An 18516-nucleotide genomic window follows, 5' to 3' on the forward strand; every position below is an offset into this window, starting at 1 on the left:
GGTCAGCTAAAGTAAGTTGTGTAGTGGTCTGTTAACTGTCTTAATTAGGTTGCGTTTTGCTAACTCTTCACCATCCCCAAAATGGTTGACACAGCTGCTAGTGTACAGGTGTCTAGAGGCTTGTTTGTGAGCAATAACATTCACCTGGTTCCAGACTTCTGTGAATCCAGTGTTCACAGCTTTTTCAGTGTGTTCGAACGCTTGGCAACTGCACTGCAGTGGCCTCAAGATGTGTGGGGGGTGATGTTGCTGTGTCGGTTGACAGGTAAGGCTCAAGAAGCGTGTTCTTGTCTGTCTAGGCAGGACGGCCTGGTTTATGGAAAGATCAAAAGTGCCGTCCTCCAAGCCTATGAACTGGTACCTGAGGCCTATAGGCAGAGGGTTGGAGTTGGCACAGGGACAGTCTTGACTTCGCCAGGGAGAAGGCGAGGCTCTTTGATAGGTGGTGTGCGGCAACCCAGGTTAATGATGTGGGGTCCATACGTGAGCTTATGCTGGTGGAGGATTTTAAAATCTCTGTTCCTAAGTCTGTGGCCCTTTATTTAAGTGAACAGAGGGTTACAACTCTACAGCAAGCTGCCACCCTGGCAGATGAGTTTAAGCTGACTCATACAGCAAGTGCTGTAGGACAGGATATCCCTCTGCACTATAGCGCAGCCTGGACAGGTAAAAGTGGGCCAGCTAAGAAGGAAAATGCAGTTATGGTGTTAAGACCTAGGCCCAAACTGTGTTTTTTCTGTCACAAGCCTGGCCATGTGGTTGCCAATTGTGTCAAAGTGGCACTCAAACAGAAAGCCCACTCAACACAAAAGGGGCCTGTTTTGAGAAAAGTCAGTCGTGGCTCTCAAACTGACAAGCTTGCCAGGCCTACGGAAAGGCTAAACCTGGAGCATAATTGCTCGGTAGCACCCCGTAATCAGTGTACCCTGAGCTGCCGTTGGTTGACCCTTTCTCCGGTTCATGTTCAAAACCACCCTTCAGATCTGCACCCCTTGCTAACAAGTATGTCTGTGTTTCAGCGAAGCCTGCTAGCTGCCTGCTGGGTTCTCCACACGTGATAGTTCGAAGCCCTGGCTATCCCATGGGACACTGTTTCGAGGGTTTGGGGCCACTCTCTGGGAATGTTGTGAACCCACTGAGATGGGATTGGCAGCTCCCGCAGGTAATGCCTAACCGGTGCTATGGGGTTTGGTAGGTGGAAACCCTGCAATTTCTTCATGAAACGGCTATGGACTCACTTTGTGTTATCGTAAATTTGACAAACCATGGGTTTGCATTTATGGGAGGGGGTGTTACGGCCCTAGCAGGGCCTCTCTCTCTCCTGAGGATGCCTGTGTGGGAGTGTCCCACTACTTCCTGCCCGAAGTGCCACCTTTCCCTCCTGTACAGCTGACTCCCATCAGCAATTAAAGGTATTTAAGCCCAGAGCAGGGTGAGCTCTGGGCCAGAGTGCCATTTGTGTGGGTACAGCTAGTGAGCTGAGTGTTTTTGCGGTGTTTCCAGCTGGTGAGCTGTGTTTTGTGGTTTTCAGCTAGTGAGCTGCGTTTTCCTTTTGACATTTTGCATTACTGACCAACGCCTGAGTTTTGTTTGTGTTACTCTTATGGTGATAGCGGCTTGTCCGTCTCTTTTAGTTTAATTACTTCAATAAAACTGTTTTATTTAACTATTTCGCCTCCTTGATTCCTTTTTCTGACCCGGTCACTTTTGTTACTTCCCCCTCCCCGCCTAGACCCCAGGGGAACGTAACACAAATGGAAGCATGTTTAAAAAACACAATGTGAGAGAGACGTTGAGGTCCTTAGAAGTTGCCCTGGGTTTTTCTGTCACCCTGCTAGATGTTACACACCTTGTTATTGGACTGATTTCTACTGCTGGACTACTCCTGCGGAGAGTAACAATACTCTTACTAATTAGCTCCCTTTCACACCTTTGGGGATATTTATTTTTGTGTTTGCAGCGCTGTGAGCCAGAACAGCGAGAGAAAAATCTGCAACAGCGACGAGCCGAATGCTTACGTGAATCGCAGCAGCTGCACATGTGCTACGCTGAATTAGAGGATATCTTTGCTCTGGATTTCTATTTCTACTTTTTCATTTCTATATGATTCTTCTTGCATCTAAACAAAGATGATTCAATTTGCTAAATGTTGATGGCTCTTCGTGCTCAGGTGTAAATGAGACGTAATATTTGCTCTTGGTTTGGTTCTCCTGTACAGAACCTTGCAGTACAACAGAAACCTAAAAACATTATTTGTAGTTGTTATTCTTAGTTGTTCTGCTGCCTAAATACCACAGGGTCTGATTATGAAGTTATTGAGCTGCACATACTTTACGACCTGCTTAAGTTCGAGGTCACAGCGTCTGTAGAGCAGCTGGAACATAATGAAGTCTACAAGGTTAAAGTTTTCTCTTCAGTTATTGTTCTTTCTGCTGCTTGGTTTGATGGAGCTGAGAGCTTTTGTTTTTATTATTGTTATTATAATTATCATTAATATTTTACTCTCTAGAAGCTTTAAAATAGTGTTTGTGTTTGAAAAAATTGATTTAAGAATTGAACAGAAACATCTGTCCTTCTGAAAATGGCCCAAAGGCACGGAGACAAAGTCAAAGGATGCAACCTGTAACTTTCTCTTCCTTCATGTCAGGACCATCATCCATGATTTATATAAAATGCATATAGCAACAGTAGCACTTTAGTTTGGACTTTATGATTTCTGTAACTGGAAAATATTATTTTGTTTAAAGACAGAAGTGACCGCATAGTTGCAACATCAAAGGGAAATATTAATTAATTAGCATCAAGTATATTTGTTGCTTAAGCGTTTGCACTATAACTTAAGTAGGATTATAACTTTTAAGGAAGGAAAGATTTCAGATATTTAGTTCACTGTTTCAGTTATTTTATATGAAATTAAAACATTTACGTTGGTCAAATATGATGCTCTAAATCAAATAAAAGTTTGAAAATAAATGATGTATTTTTAAATGCTGCAACAAATGTTCACAAAAAGTAACTATAATTAAAACCAGTTAAACAAAATCAAATGTTTGAATCATGCTTAACCAAATGCCAGGCTGGAGAGCTGAACCTAAAGTATACGTAGAAAGATTTCAACATCTGAGCAGTTTTTAATGTTTTTATCACATATAAATGTCACAGCAGTGGGTCCTGGCCCAATGCTTTGTGTTTTTGGTTTTCTTTGACTCTTGTTTTTCTTGCTTTTTGTTCTTCTTATTTATCAGGCTCTCAGTAATCTTAGTTCTCCCTCCCTCAGTGTTCATTTCAGCCTGTGTTTAGTTTCTGTTCCCGTGTCCCACGTTTCATCGTTTCATGTCGAGTCAGCCCTGTCTCTCTGTTTCCTGTGTCTCCCCAGTCAGCCCCGCCTCCCTCGGGCACTCATGTGTGATACAGAGTAATAAACCTGACTACATTTGCTGCACTCTCTTTATTACCTGTTACTTTAAAATTCATACACTAATTATGTCTGCCCATCTCTCTAATGTGAAGGTCAAAGGTCAACATCCCAGTGACATAAGAATAATCCCAAAGGGGCAAAGGCAGCGGTTAATTTAGCACATTTAGCATTAAGGGTACAGCAAGGATATACTTTTACTTATTGTGGCAGGGTTGTGGTCTCTGGCCTGCTGCAGTGGAGGCTGGTGGCGGGACGTTGGACGGCACAGGTGAGGGTGATGGAGCTCATGACTCTCCCCTTTATAGTGACGGAGGAGACTGGCGTGGGGGAAGCGTGTAGTGGAGGAAGCCGAGGAGAGAACTGGTTTCTGGCTACAAAGACCGCGTCAAACCAGAAAAGATTGCTTGTGGTTAAATGTCAAAGGAGCTTGCAAAGAAAAGCGTCTGGACTTCTTTAAGTTGCTTGAAGACGTTTCACCTCTCATCCGAGAAGCTTCTTCAGTTCTAAGGTCAAATGGTGGAGAGTCCCAGATATAAACCTAGTGGGAGTGACCCCCCACAGAGGGACAAAAGGACCCCCTGATGATCCTCTAATCGCCTGAGCCAAGGTGTGAAACTGGGTGTGGGTCCCAATCAGCCAGAGTTTCGGGTGAGTTCATTGTGAAACCTGGCCACACCTTGTCATGCGAATTCCTGAGATCAGATGGCCCAGGATGTGAGTGGGCGTTAAGGCGTCTGGGAAGGGATCTCAAAACTGGATTATAGATGGCAGAGAGTTGATGTCGTAAACCCCGCCTCTGTTCAAAGATGGTCGCTCACAGTGGACATAGATGCTTCTTTCACTCCTCTTTCAAACCATCTGTCCTCTCTGTCCAAAATGTGAACATTGGCATCCTCGAAGGAGTGTCCTTTGTCCTTAAGATGCAGATGGACTGCTGAGTCTTGTCCTGTGGAGGTGGCTCTTCTATGTTGTGCCATGCGCTTGTGAAGTGGCTGTTTGGTCTCTCCAATGTAGAGGTCTGGGCATTCCTCGCTGCACTGTACAGCAAACACCACGTTGTTAAGTCTGTGTTTTGGCGTTTTATCTTTCGGGTGAACCAGTTTTTGTCTGAGCATGTTGCTGGGTCTGAAATACACCGGGATGTCATGCTTGGAGAAAACTCTCCTGAGTTTTTCTGATACACCGGCTACATAGGGGATGACAATGTTGTTGCGTCTGTCCTTCTTATCCTCCCTCGCTGGTGTCTGATCTTCTTTTCTGTGCCTCTTTGCTGACAGTAGAGCTGGGCGATATGAGACTTTTTTCATATCACGACATGTTTTTTTCATTTCAGGCGATAACGATATCTATCACGATATCAGCCAAATAACTATATTTGTAAGATTTAAATGTGCCGTTGCTCACAAGTAAAATGTGAAATAATCAGCAGCTTGTTTTTATTTAAATATTTATTTCCCATAATAAGTTCAACAGGGTAGATGTACTTCAGGAACATGAGACTTTTTCAGATAAATAAAGCCAAATATTGCAAACTACACAAAAGGCAGCCGCTAAAGCGTTTAAGTTTCAAAATAGAACAAACGAAACAGACTAAATTGTCAATTCCACTTAGAAACAAAATATTAATTCTAAAAATAAATCTTAGTTTGTTTTACAGAAGAACAGACAAAAACTAACTTTTGTCAATATCAAATAAACTGAGAACTAAAAGGAAATTCTCAATCTCTCCTTGTTGTATAGCTTAGCTTTTCAAACAGTTTTAACAGTTACTTTAGTCTGACAAAAGCCGAATGACAAATTAGCGCTTCCAGTCAGAGACTGAGGCTACGTCCACACGTACACGGGTGTTTTTGAAAACGGAGATTTTCCGTTTTCGTTTTAAAAAATAATCCCGTCCACACATAAAGGCAGAAATGAAGGAAAACGCTGCTATGAACATGCCAAAGCAGCAGGTGGCGCTAGATTCCTAACCGTGCAGAAATGTTGGCCAATCAGAAGTCTAGAAGCCTCGGTGGGAAAAAGTAAACAAAGCTGGGGCATAGAAGCAGAACCGAGTGTGGACGGACAGTAACTGTGTGTATATGTAAGCATTTAAACACTGCAGAGAGTAGAACTAACAGAAACAGTATTGTAGAAATTCATTTCACCGAAACAATAACGTGGCGCACAGTGTGACGCATGCACCAGTTTATTGTATTTCCAGACTTGCTTTCGGCACAATTTACAGTGCACGCTACTCTGTTTTTGTCAGACTTGAAATAGCCGAAATACCTTCACACTATGGAACTTCTATGGCTCTTCCGTTCGACAATCTCTCCGGCATTCGAACCATCATCTGGTTTTTCTTCGGTCACGCTCGGTTGAATTTTCTAGTCGGCACACTCATTTCCTCCATTACCCGCTGGCTGCTTCCCAAACAAACACACGTGCGGCTTGGCACTTGTGCTGTACGTAACAAGTCACGTGACGTGACGCTGCGGCTGTGATTGGTTCGGCTCTGCGCTACTTAATTTGGATTGGCTGACCTTTTTTTTATTTTTATTTTTAAGAGGACAAGAGCGGCGAGGTCTATCGCGATAGCTTAATTTCTCTATCGAGTAAAAGTTATATCGCGATACATATCGTTATCGTTCTATCGCCCAGCTCTAGCTGACAGAGGCTCCTTTGACTACGATGACCTGGATGACTGAGAACCTTCACAGACACTTGTGGTCAAATAATGTGTTGTGCAGCACGCAGGACAGACAGCGCACAATGTGCTTTGAAGTAGCAGCCAAGAAAGGTGTAATTTAAGTCTACGAACAGTGAACACCCGTGTGCACACCTGTGTGGATCAGCGCGCTTGTATTCAAATGTTTTCCACATGTAATGGTCTGCAAGAGGATGTAGCGAGCCATAGCCCCGTCCCCCAGGGCATGAAACAGGCATGGAGGAGATCCAGGCCCCAGAGTGCGAGAGCCCAAGGAGGACAACCGGAGGGGCATCTGTGCCACCCTCATGGGAAGGGCTGAGGATCCCCAGACGAGGCGTCACCCAGTAGCCACCGAGCAGAAGCTAGAGGGGGCTTCACCAGCGTGCCCAACGGCTCCGCCGGCAGCCGGCTGTGCCAGAGTGAACCGAGCCGCAGGCCCAGAGGCCGGAGGCCCGAGGGCCCCCCACACCCCGGAGGAGGCCTGACCGAGCAACAAGCGCCAGGCCCCGCCAGGTAGCCACCGGGAGTGAGCCGGTACATACCTGAGCGCCCAGCCCCGGACACCAAGAACCACCAATGCACCGACCCCTGAGGGCATCAGTCACCAGCAGGGAGTGTGGTGAGGGGAGATAGGCCTTGGAGGGCCTGGGAGTTCCCAGAGAGGTGGAGTCTAAGACCCGACCTGACATATAGACACAGACAAACAGGCACACACAGACACAAACATGCGTTCCCACCCTCATGCACACATATACAAACACTCAGCACTCACCCAACGTAAGGACTGACATAAATGGACATGTACACCCAATCACACTCCCCAAACATACTCTATACCCCGGGTCCAGGTACCCTCGCCCCCAGAGGGGGAAGCAGAACCCAGACCCAAGAGATGTTACCCTTCCCCCCGGGGTGGAGGCAAGCAGACCGTCCCAGGCTCCGCAGCAGCAGGGAGGCCAATCGGACAGCCAACATCTCCTCCCAGCCCCCCCCGCCCCGATGGCTAGCAGAGAACGGGGGTGTGTGAAGACCCCATACCTCCCTCCTCCCGCTCATGTGTAGTGTTGCTGCGTGTTGCTCTAAAGTGCATTTAAAACTAAAAAATGGTGCTGCTGCCAGAGAGCAGCAGGTGTTAGCACGGCCCCTCCCGAGAACCCTCAATGTCTACATGGATTTAAAATTGAGAGGTGGGCACCAGCGCCAGAGGTAGGTTTGAGTACACAGACCGTCCACTGGACGCCGTTAACGTGCCCACCCTCAAGGCCCTATATATATGTGTGTGTTATGAGAGTGTAAGTAATGTGGATGTCTAAGTTGTGAGATAAAATTGAGGCACAGGTGGCCAGAAGGGGACGGGGGGGGGATGTCTCACCTGCACTCCTGTGACACACCCGCACCCCAAGGCCCTACCTGTATGGGTGAGTGTGGTGGAGCGGGAAGAGGGAGGTAGCCGGGGATGGGGAGGAAAAGGAGGGAGGGGAGGATGCCCCTCCCTAGGGCCAGCTCCCCCGCTGACCCCAGTAGGCACCCCCGTCCTCTGGTACCCACCAAGGCAAGGGAGCCCAGGTCCATCCAGACCGCGGCCTACGGTAGCACTGCCAAGCCCCACAGGACCCGGGGCAGCCCACCCTACCCACCGCAGAGGAAACTGTACCCACCCCAAAATGAACATATTTCAAGTAAACAGCTGGACTGATCAGGTCCAAACACAGAGTGATAAACTTGTCAAACAGCTGTCATATCTTTATATAGAAGCTCTTTATAAATGCTGCTCACTGCAGTCTGTTTACTAATAATGTCAAAGTGTTAGAAACACAGAAACATCAGAATGGTCTTTGTTCACAGAAACCTGTCTGGGATCCTTTGTTGTTCTTTTGATGCAGAGTTACATTATAAATATAAAGAGTTATTTCAGAGTCTCATCAGTTTTCCTGCATGTCTTTATTTAACACATCAGCAGGGCTGAAGCTCTCATGTTAAACACACACTGATCTATGGACACGTTCATGTGTTTCTAACAGAACCAGGCTGTTATCAGCCTGCACTAACATTATGTCACACACACTGAATGTAACAGTGACAGTTTACATCATCACACAATCAGCTGTGATTGTTTCACTGTCATCAAACGAGTCAACAGGAAGTAGAATCAATAGAAACCAATCATTTACTGACAGCATGTCTGATGGAAATAAGTGCAGATTATGTATGAAGTCTAACTGCACACAGTAACTGTGTTACAATAAGGACTTAACAGCGCCCTCTGCTGGAGTGTTTCACACTGAGAGCAGCTTTCCTCTGAATTCAGTGAGGTTATGACTGAAATTATTGGTGTAGTCGGTTTTATAAAGACCAGACCAGTAAAAACAAGAGTGTCTCTGCTGTCTGTGAGGAGATGGAGCCGAACATCAAGCTGTGCTGTTTCACAGTGAAGCCAGGCGGCTGTCACCAGGAAAAGTCTTGTCCTGAGTTTTTGAGCTCAGAGAGCAGATCAGATGTTTTTGGAGCAGGAGCACAAGTATGAAGTCGCAGAGTTAGTGATGAGACCTTCCTGGCAAAACTGGCCTACCTGAGTGACATATTTGGAAATGAAGTAAATCTACAGCTTCAAGGGAAAGATAAAAACCTCCCTCAGGTCACAAGATCAGCTCTGTCACTGGAAAGCTTGCAGTGTGGGGCAGGAGACTCGATGAAGGAGACACAGATTCATTGGAGAACCTGCATGAATTTGTTGACACTACTGATGATGATGCCGCCTCAGTGACTCCATATATCAAGCAGCATATTTCATCACTGATGGGATACTTTTAAAAGGACTTCCATGAAAACAGTTCCCAGCATGACCAGCTCCAACTGGTTTCAGCTTTGCAGAGCAGAACCAGTTCATTGACGTCTGACTCCACACTGAGACTGCAGTTCACATCACAGACACTGAGTGGATTCTGGCTGAGTGTAGAGAAGCAGTATCCACTCTGAGGGCAGCAGGCTCTGGGCGTTCTTCTTCCTTTAGTCTCATCTTTGTGAGGCTTCTCTGCTGCTGCTGCAGACCAAGTCCAGGTCCCAGCTAAACACTGAGCAGGAGCTGAGAGCTGCAGGATCCTGCTTCAAAGCTGCTTTGAAAAGCTGTGCACTGCAAAACGTGCTCGTCGGAGCCATTAATGCTGACTTTGTTATTTTGATCAAAGAAAGAAATCAGCACAAACTGTTTGATTCGTTTTTGTTTTGTAGGTTAAAGTGTTTCATATATTGTGCTCCTGAGTTAATGTTGCTGATCAGTTTGAATTCATTTTGATTGTTTATGGAGTTTATTTCATTTTATGTTTCAGTATCAAACGGTTCAAATGTTTATAGTTTTATTAAGGATGTAATTTATTTTTTATTGAAGGTAAATTGTTGCACTTTACTTTGTTTCCATCTAAAAGTGTTACATTGTTTCTCTTCCAAACTAAAAAGTGTTTCTGCTGCAGCTTCCTTTCACTCTTTATCATTTTCCAGTCAGTGAAAGTCTTTTTGTGTCCTCCTAAAGTCCACCGTGCTCACAGTGAACACTCGTATGCTGTTGTGCTGTCACAGACTGTTATCAGCCGTGTAGCCGCTCATACCTCATTTATTCTTCTTGTTCTACCGTCAGACCCAGGCGCACAGCTTTGGTTGAAGTTCTTATGTTTGATTTCATAACAGCTCTTCAGATTTCCACTCTTTATAACTTTATAAGTATTTTTGACAAAGCCATCTTCTTTTACTCATCCACTCAGCAAGCGCAAGCGCCCAAGACAGTAACCTATCAACTCACATACCCACATAGCTTGTTCTTCTTTGTCGTTTTATTGGCAGTTGGTGGTGCATTACCGCCAACAGCTGGCTGGGAGAGTGGACCAGCATGATGCTAACCTGCATGGCTGCGTGTCGCGGCAGTTCAAAAGTCCGCCACGGCAGCCGGCAGGAAGAAACTATCCAACTACACGGTAAATGAGAAACTGCTTTGTGATCCGGACAAAATCCTCTTGGGGTCTGGATTTGGACCGGAGTCCAGGAGTTGGGGACCCCTGTTATAGTACCATATCACCCTATTAGAGAACTTTGCTCTCACACTGCAGGCCTACTTGTTGTTCCTAGAGTATTTAACCCTTGGATGCACAACCTACCAATACCTACACTCTTCCACGAGTGGGGTCAAAATTACCCCAAATAGAAACAATGCATTTTGCTATAAACTCTGTTGTTATTCTTCAAAATCTTTAAAACAAAGAGTTGTAATATTTTCATATTTGAGGTATTTCTCATAAAACATGATTGTGACATGAGGCCCTTTGCATTTTTATTTATTTTTTCATTAATTTTCAGTTTTTGTATCACTTTTGTATGCTTGCTCGGCCTATACTGCAGAAGCTGGGTCTTCCCTCTGAAAGGCACAAGTTGTTCATCCACTGTAACACAATCACTGTGGATGAATTTCTGCCTGCAGTTGACCAGGAACAGGCCCCATATGTAGCAGAAAGCTGCCATGTGGTTTGTTTTCAGTCGGTAGGCTCTGGTCCTCTTGTCCTCAAAGTGCAAGAAAGGGCGAAATCTTTAAATCTTTGAATTGACATAGTGGCCTTGTACAATGGGTTATGCAGAGAACTCCCAAAAAACACACCGACTGGTACATCCCAGTTCTTCTCACTTCCTGCAAGAATGGTCAATCAAATGAAGGCCAGGAGCTTATGTTTGATTACATTTTTCCACTCTTTCCCCTGTCTGTGGCTACTCTTCGTGCCTCCATGTTTGTGTATGACAGCACCTCTTCTATTAAATTATCAGACATGAACATCTTCCATGCATTTACTGGGGAGAAAGTACTAAACCCAGGTGCAAGCCCTGGCCGACTAATTCAGAATATTGTGGCTAGAGCAGTAAGAGGGGCTCATTCTGTTAGACTCAATATTTATTTCCTCTTCAGAGGACTCCTCTGTATCTGACTGGCCTTGTTCGGGTGGGGGGGGGGGGGGGGGGGCAATAGTCTGGGTCCTCTATATCTTAGATGTGAGATTCTGAGTCAATGCCTCCAATGGGCTCTTCATCCCATCCGTCCTGGATCATTTGTAGGGCCACAGGGATCCTAGCTGGCCTCATAGCAGCCGTGTTACTTTATATAACAAAAGCGGAGCACAGCAAACACCGGAGCCCAAGAAAACAGCCCAAACACAGGGCAGTTCAGGGGGCCGACTATGCGGACAGCAACGGCGAAGGAGACGACGGAGCAGTTCAGGCGGCCGGCCGCGCGGAAGGCAGCGGCGGCGGCGAAGGAGACGACGGATCAGTTCAGGGGGCCGGCCGCGCGGAAGGCAGCGGCGGCGGCGAAGGAGACGACGGAGCAGTTCAGGGGGCCGGCCGCGCGGAAGGCAGCGGCGGCGGCGGCGGCAAAGGAGACGACGGAGCAGTTCAGGGGCCGGCCGCACGGAAGGCAGCGGCGGTTCTTAAGTGTCAGGCATACTGGCCAAGGCTCGGTGGGCACAGGACCAGGCGAGGCAGGACCAGACGTGGATGAAGGCTCGGAGGAGGCTGGACCAGACAAGGCTGACGAAGCCAAAGCAGAAGCTGGACCAGGCGACGCTGAAGCTGATGACGCTGGTGGAGCAACGGGCCCCTCGGACCCTCCAGCGGAGACAGGAGGCTGAACGGGCCCCTCGGACCCTCCAGCGGAGACGAGGAGGTGCTGGCTGGGCTCACTGGAACCCCCAGCGGACGAGGTAGATGGCGGCACGGGAGCCACGGAGTGCTGGATGAGCTCATCCGAGCTTCCAGCAGGAGCTGATGTAGAGCCAGAGAGAATTGGGACCCCGGGCTCAACGTTAAGCTGGCTAGAAAACTGCACTGCTACGGGGAACTGGGCCAAAGGTTCAGGTGCGAGCTGAGCTGCTGGACACACGGGGACCTGAGCTGCTGGACACACGGGGACCTGAGCTGCTAATGGTGGAGAAGTAAATGACTGCACAGGGACTGAACTGATGTCTGTAGTAACGGTGGTGGTGAGAGTGGAGTAGGTGGTGGAGTTAATGACTTCACAGGGGAATGAACTAGAGGTAGTGACGGTTGTGGTGCTGGTGGTTGAGTGGATGACTGTGCTAAGGGAGGCTGCACTGGGGACACTGGAGACACTGGAGACTGCACTGGGGAAAGCTGAGCTGCAGGGGACTGAACTGGAGACTGCAGTGACGGTTGTGGTGGAGGTGTAACGGGTGGAGGAGCAGCTGAATTGGCTGCGGGTTGGATGGCTAATGGCTCAGCTACAGAGTGTCTTAATGGCAGGGCTATAGGTTGAATGATTGACTGAGTAGCAGCCTGAATGGCTGAGTGTAGTGATGGTTGTGGCGGAAGAGAAACAGGTGGTAGTGTGGAAGATGGAGCTAAGGGTGACTGAGCGGCAGACCGAACTGATGACTGAAGCGATGGTAGAGGTGAAAATGGAGCTTGTGGTGGAGTTAATGGCTGTGCTAGCGGGGACACAGGAGACGCAGCTTGTAGCTGGGCAGCTAAGAGAGCTTCAGAAGGCTGGGCAGCTGATAAACTGTTCACATTACCATCCGTAGCACAAAACACAACCCCTGAACGAATAGTCCCACGGTTCGACACAGAAAAAGAGTCCTTACTCACCACAGCCGGCGATGTACAAGTCCGAACGTCCGGCTGTGGGGTGGCGCGCTGGCGGCGTGATCATCGTTTCTTCCTCGCAGACGGCGCCGAAGGGCCGGGCAAAACCACATCCGGCCGGTGTGGCTGACGTGGCTGCTCCAGGGTGGCTGTTGTCTGTTGCTGCTGGGCCAAGTCTGATTTTTTCCGAGCCTCCCAGGCTTCATTCACATTGGCCAATAAGTCCACACATCCTCTGACCTGGTGGAGATGGGAATTTCCTCCGAGGATTGCTTCGATAGCATTTATTCCCACAATCTTTGCCCGTGTATTTGAAGTGTGGGTTATCCACTCGACTAGGCGTTGGACACGTATCAGATCGCTCTCCCCGGGTAAGTCTGCTGGGTCCATGTTGTGGTCACGTCGTACTGTCATGAAACGCTGTGTGGCAGGCAGGGATTGGACCCAAACGCAAACTCACGGGGACAGAACTTGAACTCAAAAGCACAGCTTTATTGCTGGAAAACAGAACACAAGCAATACAAAACTAAACTGGGAAATGCTAATTATAACACATACCAGAAGACACGGGGAGAATCACACACAGCAAGAGAGACGACGCGACACTGACTCAGAGAAACACAGGGTTTAAATACACTGGGGAGTAACGAGGGGAATGAGACACAGAAGGAGGGCACAGATGGGAACTCAAACATGCAGACACAGACTTACACAGAACAGAGGGGACACAGAGCAACATGAAGGGCAAGGGATCGAAACTAGAAACCATAGAATAACTTACACAAGTACAAAAATACAAACATCACAAAGAACTAAAAACGCTGGGTCAGGAGACCCAGGACCGTGACAGGTGCTCCTCCACCGCAAAAGAAGCGTGTATTCTCTGAATTTCCGGGAATGCTCATATTTTGACAGCGAATGCACACCTGTGGACCACTTATGTGCAGCCCTGACTATAAATCATGTACGTTACTGTGCAAAAATTAATTCTTGATCCATCAGAAGTGTAAGTGGAACAGTCAGAGTTGCTAAGAATGAAAGTTTCATAGAAGATTCCATAGGAACTGCTTGGAGTCATTTTTAACCCCACTTGTGGAAGAGTGGGGTAGTGATACAAAAACTGCATTTTTTTAATTAATGAAAAAATAAATAAAAATGCAAATGGCCTCATGTTACAAACATATTTTATGAGGAATACCTGGAATATGAATATATTACAACTTTGCATTTTAAAGATTTTGGAGAAAAACAACCCCTGGGGTCATTTTTGACCCCACGTGTGCATCTAAGGGTTAAAGTAGAATGGGAGGCAGAGCCTTCAGTTTTCAGGCCCCTCTTCTGTGGAACCAGCTTCCAGTTTGGATTCAGGAGACAGACACTATCTCTACTTTTAAGATTAGGCTTCAAACTTTCCTTTTTGCTAAAGCATATAGTTAGGGCTGGACCAGGTGACCCTGAATCCTCCTTTAGTTACACTCAAAGAAATCTGTTGTCAGGGCCGGCCCGTGGCATAGGCCGTATAGGCAAATGCTAAGGGCGCCGTCCATCAGGGGGCGCCACGCCAGTGCCACAAATGTTGAAAAAAAAAAAAAAAGTTGGTACTATTATTTCTAAATACAAAAAATAATCCCACGTTAATTAAAATGCAAAGTAAAGCTTATTTAATAGAAATATTATTTGTTAGAACATTACGCCCCCCCTCCCCGCACGGTGCGCCCCCTCCCTTCCCGTATCATGGTTCCTTTTGGACGTCACCACATCAAAAAATCAACACAAGATGTCAAAACGGCCAAAACTGTCAGGTGGCCAGGGAAGAAAAAAGAGAAAAGAAGAGGAGGAGAAACGAGAAAAAGACAGAGGTAGGTAACGTTAGCCTACATGAAATTATTTGAATGTGATAGTAACCTAAATTTTTAGCATTAAGCTAATGTTACATGATTCGCTAATTGCTAATCAATAAATAGCTAGTTAACTGTTTTAACGTCAGTTAATATTGTGGAGGGGGCTAAATTGTTATGGAAAATAATAATGTAACGTTAGGTAATTACAGTACTCCCACCTTTCCCACCATTCCTCATTTGTATTCATCTTTTAAGCAGGTGTTTTTTGTTTACATTGTTATTGCCTTCTGGTTAGCTAACGTTTACCCTGCAGGTAATAGTCACATTTCCACCCCTGTATATATTATAGTTGTAAGCCTAGTTGTTAAAGTGCACATCATTAATGTTAATTAAGCAATATCACATGAGAGGGAATGCTGTTTTTTAATATGAGCACTGCTGTGATTCGGTCAAAGATAATCATAACATAACATTCTCATATGATATTATACTGTTACTTTGCATTCTGCTATTCAGCATTTCACTGTAATGATGACAATAAATTGAATCTAATCTAATTTGCATATCAGTTAACATCATACATATATCTCTTTGGTTTTTCATTTATATTATATCATTTCATTTTATTCCTGGAATCATATGTTTTTATTATTAGACTTTAATACTCAGTGGTGTCACATACTCCTCTCTTCAGATGCACTGTTGAAGTTTCTAAATCCCACCCCTGGGCCATCTACCACATGGATAGTGTCAGGAGAAGACATACCACAAGTTAAAGAGCATTTCCTGGGCTTTCTTGTTGCAGAGGAATCAACAGGAGATCATTTGTCAACTCTCATGCTAAAACGGATAGAGGAGCTTAACATTCCTTTTGAAGACTGCAGAGGACAGTCCTATGACAATGGGGCCAACATGAAGGGAAAAAATAAAGGTGTTCAGGCAAGGTTGCTTCAGCTAAACTCAAGAGCTTTTTTGGTCCCATGTGGTGCCCACACTTTAAATCTGGTAGTAGCTGATGCTGCAAAAAGCTCACCAGATGCCCTTGGCTACTTTGGGCATTTAGCAAAATTATTCAAGCTCCTCTCAGCCTCCACCCATAGGTGGGGTGTTCTCCTGAAACATGTGAAAACCACCTTGAAATCATGGGCTGAGACCAGATGGGAAAGCAGGATAAAAAGCATTGAGGCAGTCAGATATCAGGCTCGGCAAGTCAGAGAGGCTCTTCTGGAGGTGAGGGAAACAGCTACAGACCCTGTGGTCAGAGTTGAAGCCCAGTCTTTGGCTGAGGAGATTGGATCCTATCGTTTTTGCATTTGTACAGCCATCTGGTATGACATTCTCAGCAAGATCCAGTATGTGAGTAAACTCATGCAGTCGGCCTCCATGCAGCTAGATGTGGCTGTCGACTTGCTAAAGAAAACCAAAGATTCCCTCACCAGCTACAGAAACACTGGATTTTCTGATGCACAGACAACGGCAAAGGAGATGTGTGAAGAAATGAATGTGGAGGCTGAACTCAAACAAAAGCGATTGAGAACCACCAAAAGGCACTTCGGTTATGAGTCTCCAGATGAGCCCATACAAGATGCACTTAAAAAAAATGGAAACCACATTTTTTAATGTGGTAGTGGATACAGCCATCTCTTCACTTGATGAGAGATTTCAGAACCTTGGAGAGGTGAATGACAAGTTTGGAGTACTCCTCGATTTCCACAACTTACAAAAAGAAGAGCTGCTACAGCAGTGCCAAACACTGAGTACTACTCTGACCCATGACAGCCAGCCGGACATTAATGGCACAGAACTTGCAATGGAAATGCAGAATTTCCCACCATTGCCATCAAAGAACATGACAAACATGGAACTCTTGACCTTCCTGCATGAGAAGAAGCTGGTAGAAATTTACCCCAACATGTGGGTTGCTCTGAGAATCTTTGCCACTCTTCCTGTTACAGTAGCTGCTGCTGAAAGAAGCTTCTCTAAGCTCAAACTCATTAAAACCTACCTGAGATCTACTATGATGCAAGAACGTCTCAGTGGACTTTCCATCATAAGCATAAATCATGTGGTCTCAAATCAGTTGTCATATGATGATGTTGTAGATGACTTTGCTGCAAGAAAGACTAGGAGAGTAAGGCTGTAGCAGGTGATGTGAGGTTGATGAGGGGGTGGTGTACAGTAATTTGTAAGTCATTCTAGTTAATGCAGTATTAAAAAGCACAACTAGAGAACTCTGTAGGATCCCCTTTTTTGTAATATAGTTGTTAAAGTCATACTGGTTTATTTAATATCTTGTTTTGTGCAGTGCCTTATTTATATTGTATTTTTAATTTATTTTATCCAACTTGTTGACACGTTTTATTGTGTTTATGTATATAAAATTTACTGTATTTCATATATTCATTTTTTATTTTTTGTATTCATTTATTTATTCATATCTTTTTTTTTATCTTGTTAATTATTCTGATTGTGAATTTGCTTTCTTTAAGTAAAAAAAAAAAGGTCAAAGACAAAGCTATTCGGTTTCTTGTGAGTACATACACTACACTGCCGATGTAGGGGGAGCGCCACCTAAAATCTTGCCTAGGGCGCCAGATTGGTTAGGGCCGGGCCTGTCTGTTGTTGTGGGCGTAGTTGTCTGCTGCTGAAAACTCCAGTGATTTTCCTGCAGTTTGACATCTAATGTGATCTTGTGAACTTCGTGAGTCCAGGTAACGAACCACTCTGACTAGACTGTATCCTGTCATCTCAACAAGAACAAGAATTAAGTGTCTGAATTTCATGCAGATGCTACATGATTTAATTATGTTCACCACAGAAACATGAAATTATTTCGTTCAAATCACAAGTTTGAATCTTGTACATGTAACAACCACCCAATAGGTGTAGGCTGCTGGGGGACTCCCATGATGCACTGGGTGTTTCTTCTTCACTCACTGTGTGTTAATACACCTCTACGTGTTTAATCATGAGTTATTATTCATATCTGGCTCCTCCACAGCACGTCTTTGATGTCTTCTTTCTCTCAGCCGAACTGGTCACATGGCTGCCCCTCCCTGAGCCTCGCCACATCCTGTGGCTGCAGAATAAGCAGCAGCTCTAATCAAACATGATCAATCCTCAAGTGTCAGTGAGAATAAAAGAAAAGGAAGTCATTTGTCATGAGAAGTGGGGCTCAGGAGGTGGAGCAGGTCACCTGACAATAGAAAGGTCGGTGGTTTGATCCCTGCTGCTCCAGTCTGCATGCCAAAGCATCTTTACTGGTCGTGTTACTATGGTAACCCAGAGGAGTTTACTATGATAAGTATTAATTAATTCATTAAATGAGACAATCAGTCAAAAGTCAATCATTCATTTTTAATCAGCAGTGTTTTTGGAATCATCACATAAATTTAAAACAAAACCAAAAACGCTGAACAAGTTTGTAAAGTTTTTTCTAAGCCAGTCGTCACAAACGTCTGTAAGTTTGAAGGTTTTCAGCTGACAGACGTTCAGGTAGTTTCATCGCTCTGGTTTGGAGGATTCAATGTTTATTAATCGTCCCTTCAGACGACCAAAGGCTGCCACGTGTACGGTAACAGCACAGACACGTGACAGACTAGACTTTCATGTGACAGCGTTTAATCTGTAAAAGGTGACGTTGACATATTTTGGAGGCGTGTTGGTCACCAAACTGAACGTGTTCACTCACTGGAGTCTGTGTGCTTGTTGTTGTTGTTATTCACCGTCTTCTCTCTGACTGTGATGATGGTCCCATTTCCTTTAGACACAGTTAAAGATGGAATCTCCACAGTCACTTTACAGATGTGTGTTCCTGAATCCTCTGATGTTTGAAATGTTCAAAGATGAGTCTTTGCCTCCTTTTTCAGAGACTTGGAGATTGATTTGCGTTGGTCTCTCTCTTAATTATTGTTTGATTTTTCAGCCAGGCC

The 18516-nt window shown here is 45.5% G+C and overlaps 1 protein-coding gene across 1 annotated transcript; it reads left to right on the forward strand.

Annotated features, from left to right (window-relative positions):
- Positions 1–14446: 14446 nt before the first annotated feature.
- Positions 14447–17006, forward strand: LOC308398629 (zinc finger MYM-type protein 1-like). The gene is made up of 2 exons (XM_080885379.1): positions 14447–14602; positions 15279–17006. The coding sequence occupies exons 1-2, from the start codon at positions 14521–14523 to the stop codon at positions 16202–16204; spliced, it is 1008 nt and encodes a 335-aa protein (XP_080741505.1). The 5' UTR covers positions 14447–14520; the 3' UTR covers positions 16205–17006.
- The last annotated feature ends 1510 nt before the right edge of the window (positions 17007–18516 follow it).

The sequence above is a fragment of the Rhamphochromis sp. 'chilingali' genome (genome assembly GCF_963969265.1).
Source record: "Rhamphochromis sp. 'chilingali' genome assembly, chromosome: 1".
Lineage (NCBI taxonomy): Eukaryota > Metazoa > Chordata > Actinopteri > Cichliformes > Cichlidae > Rhamphochromis > Rhamphochromis sp. 'chilingali'.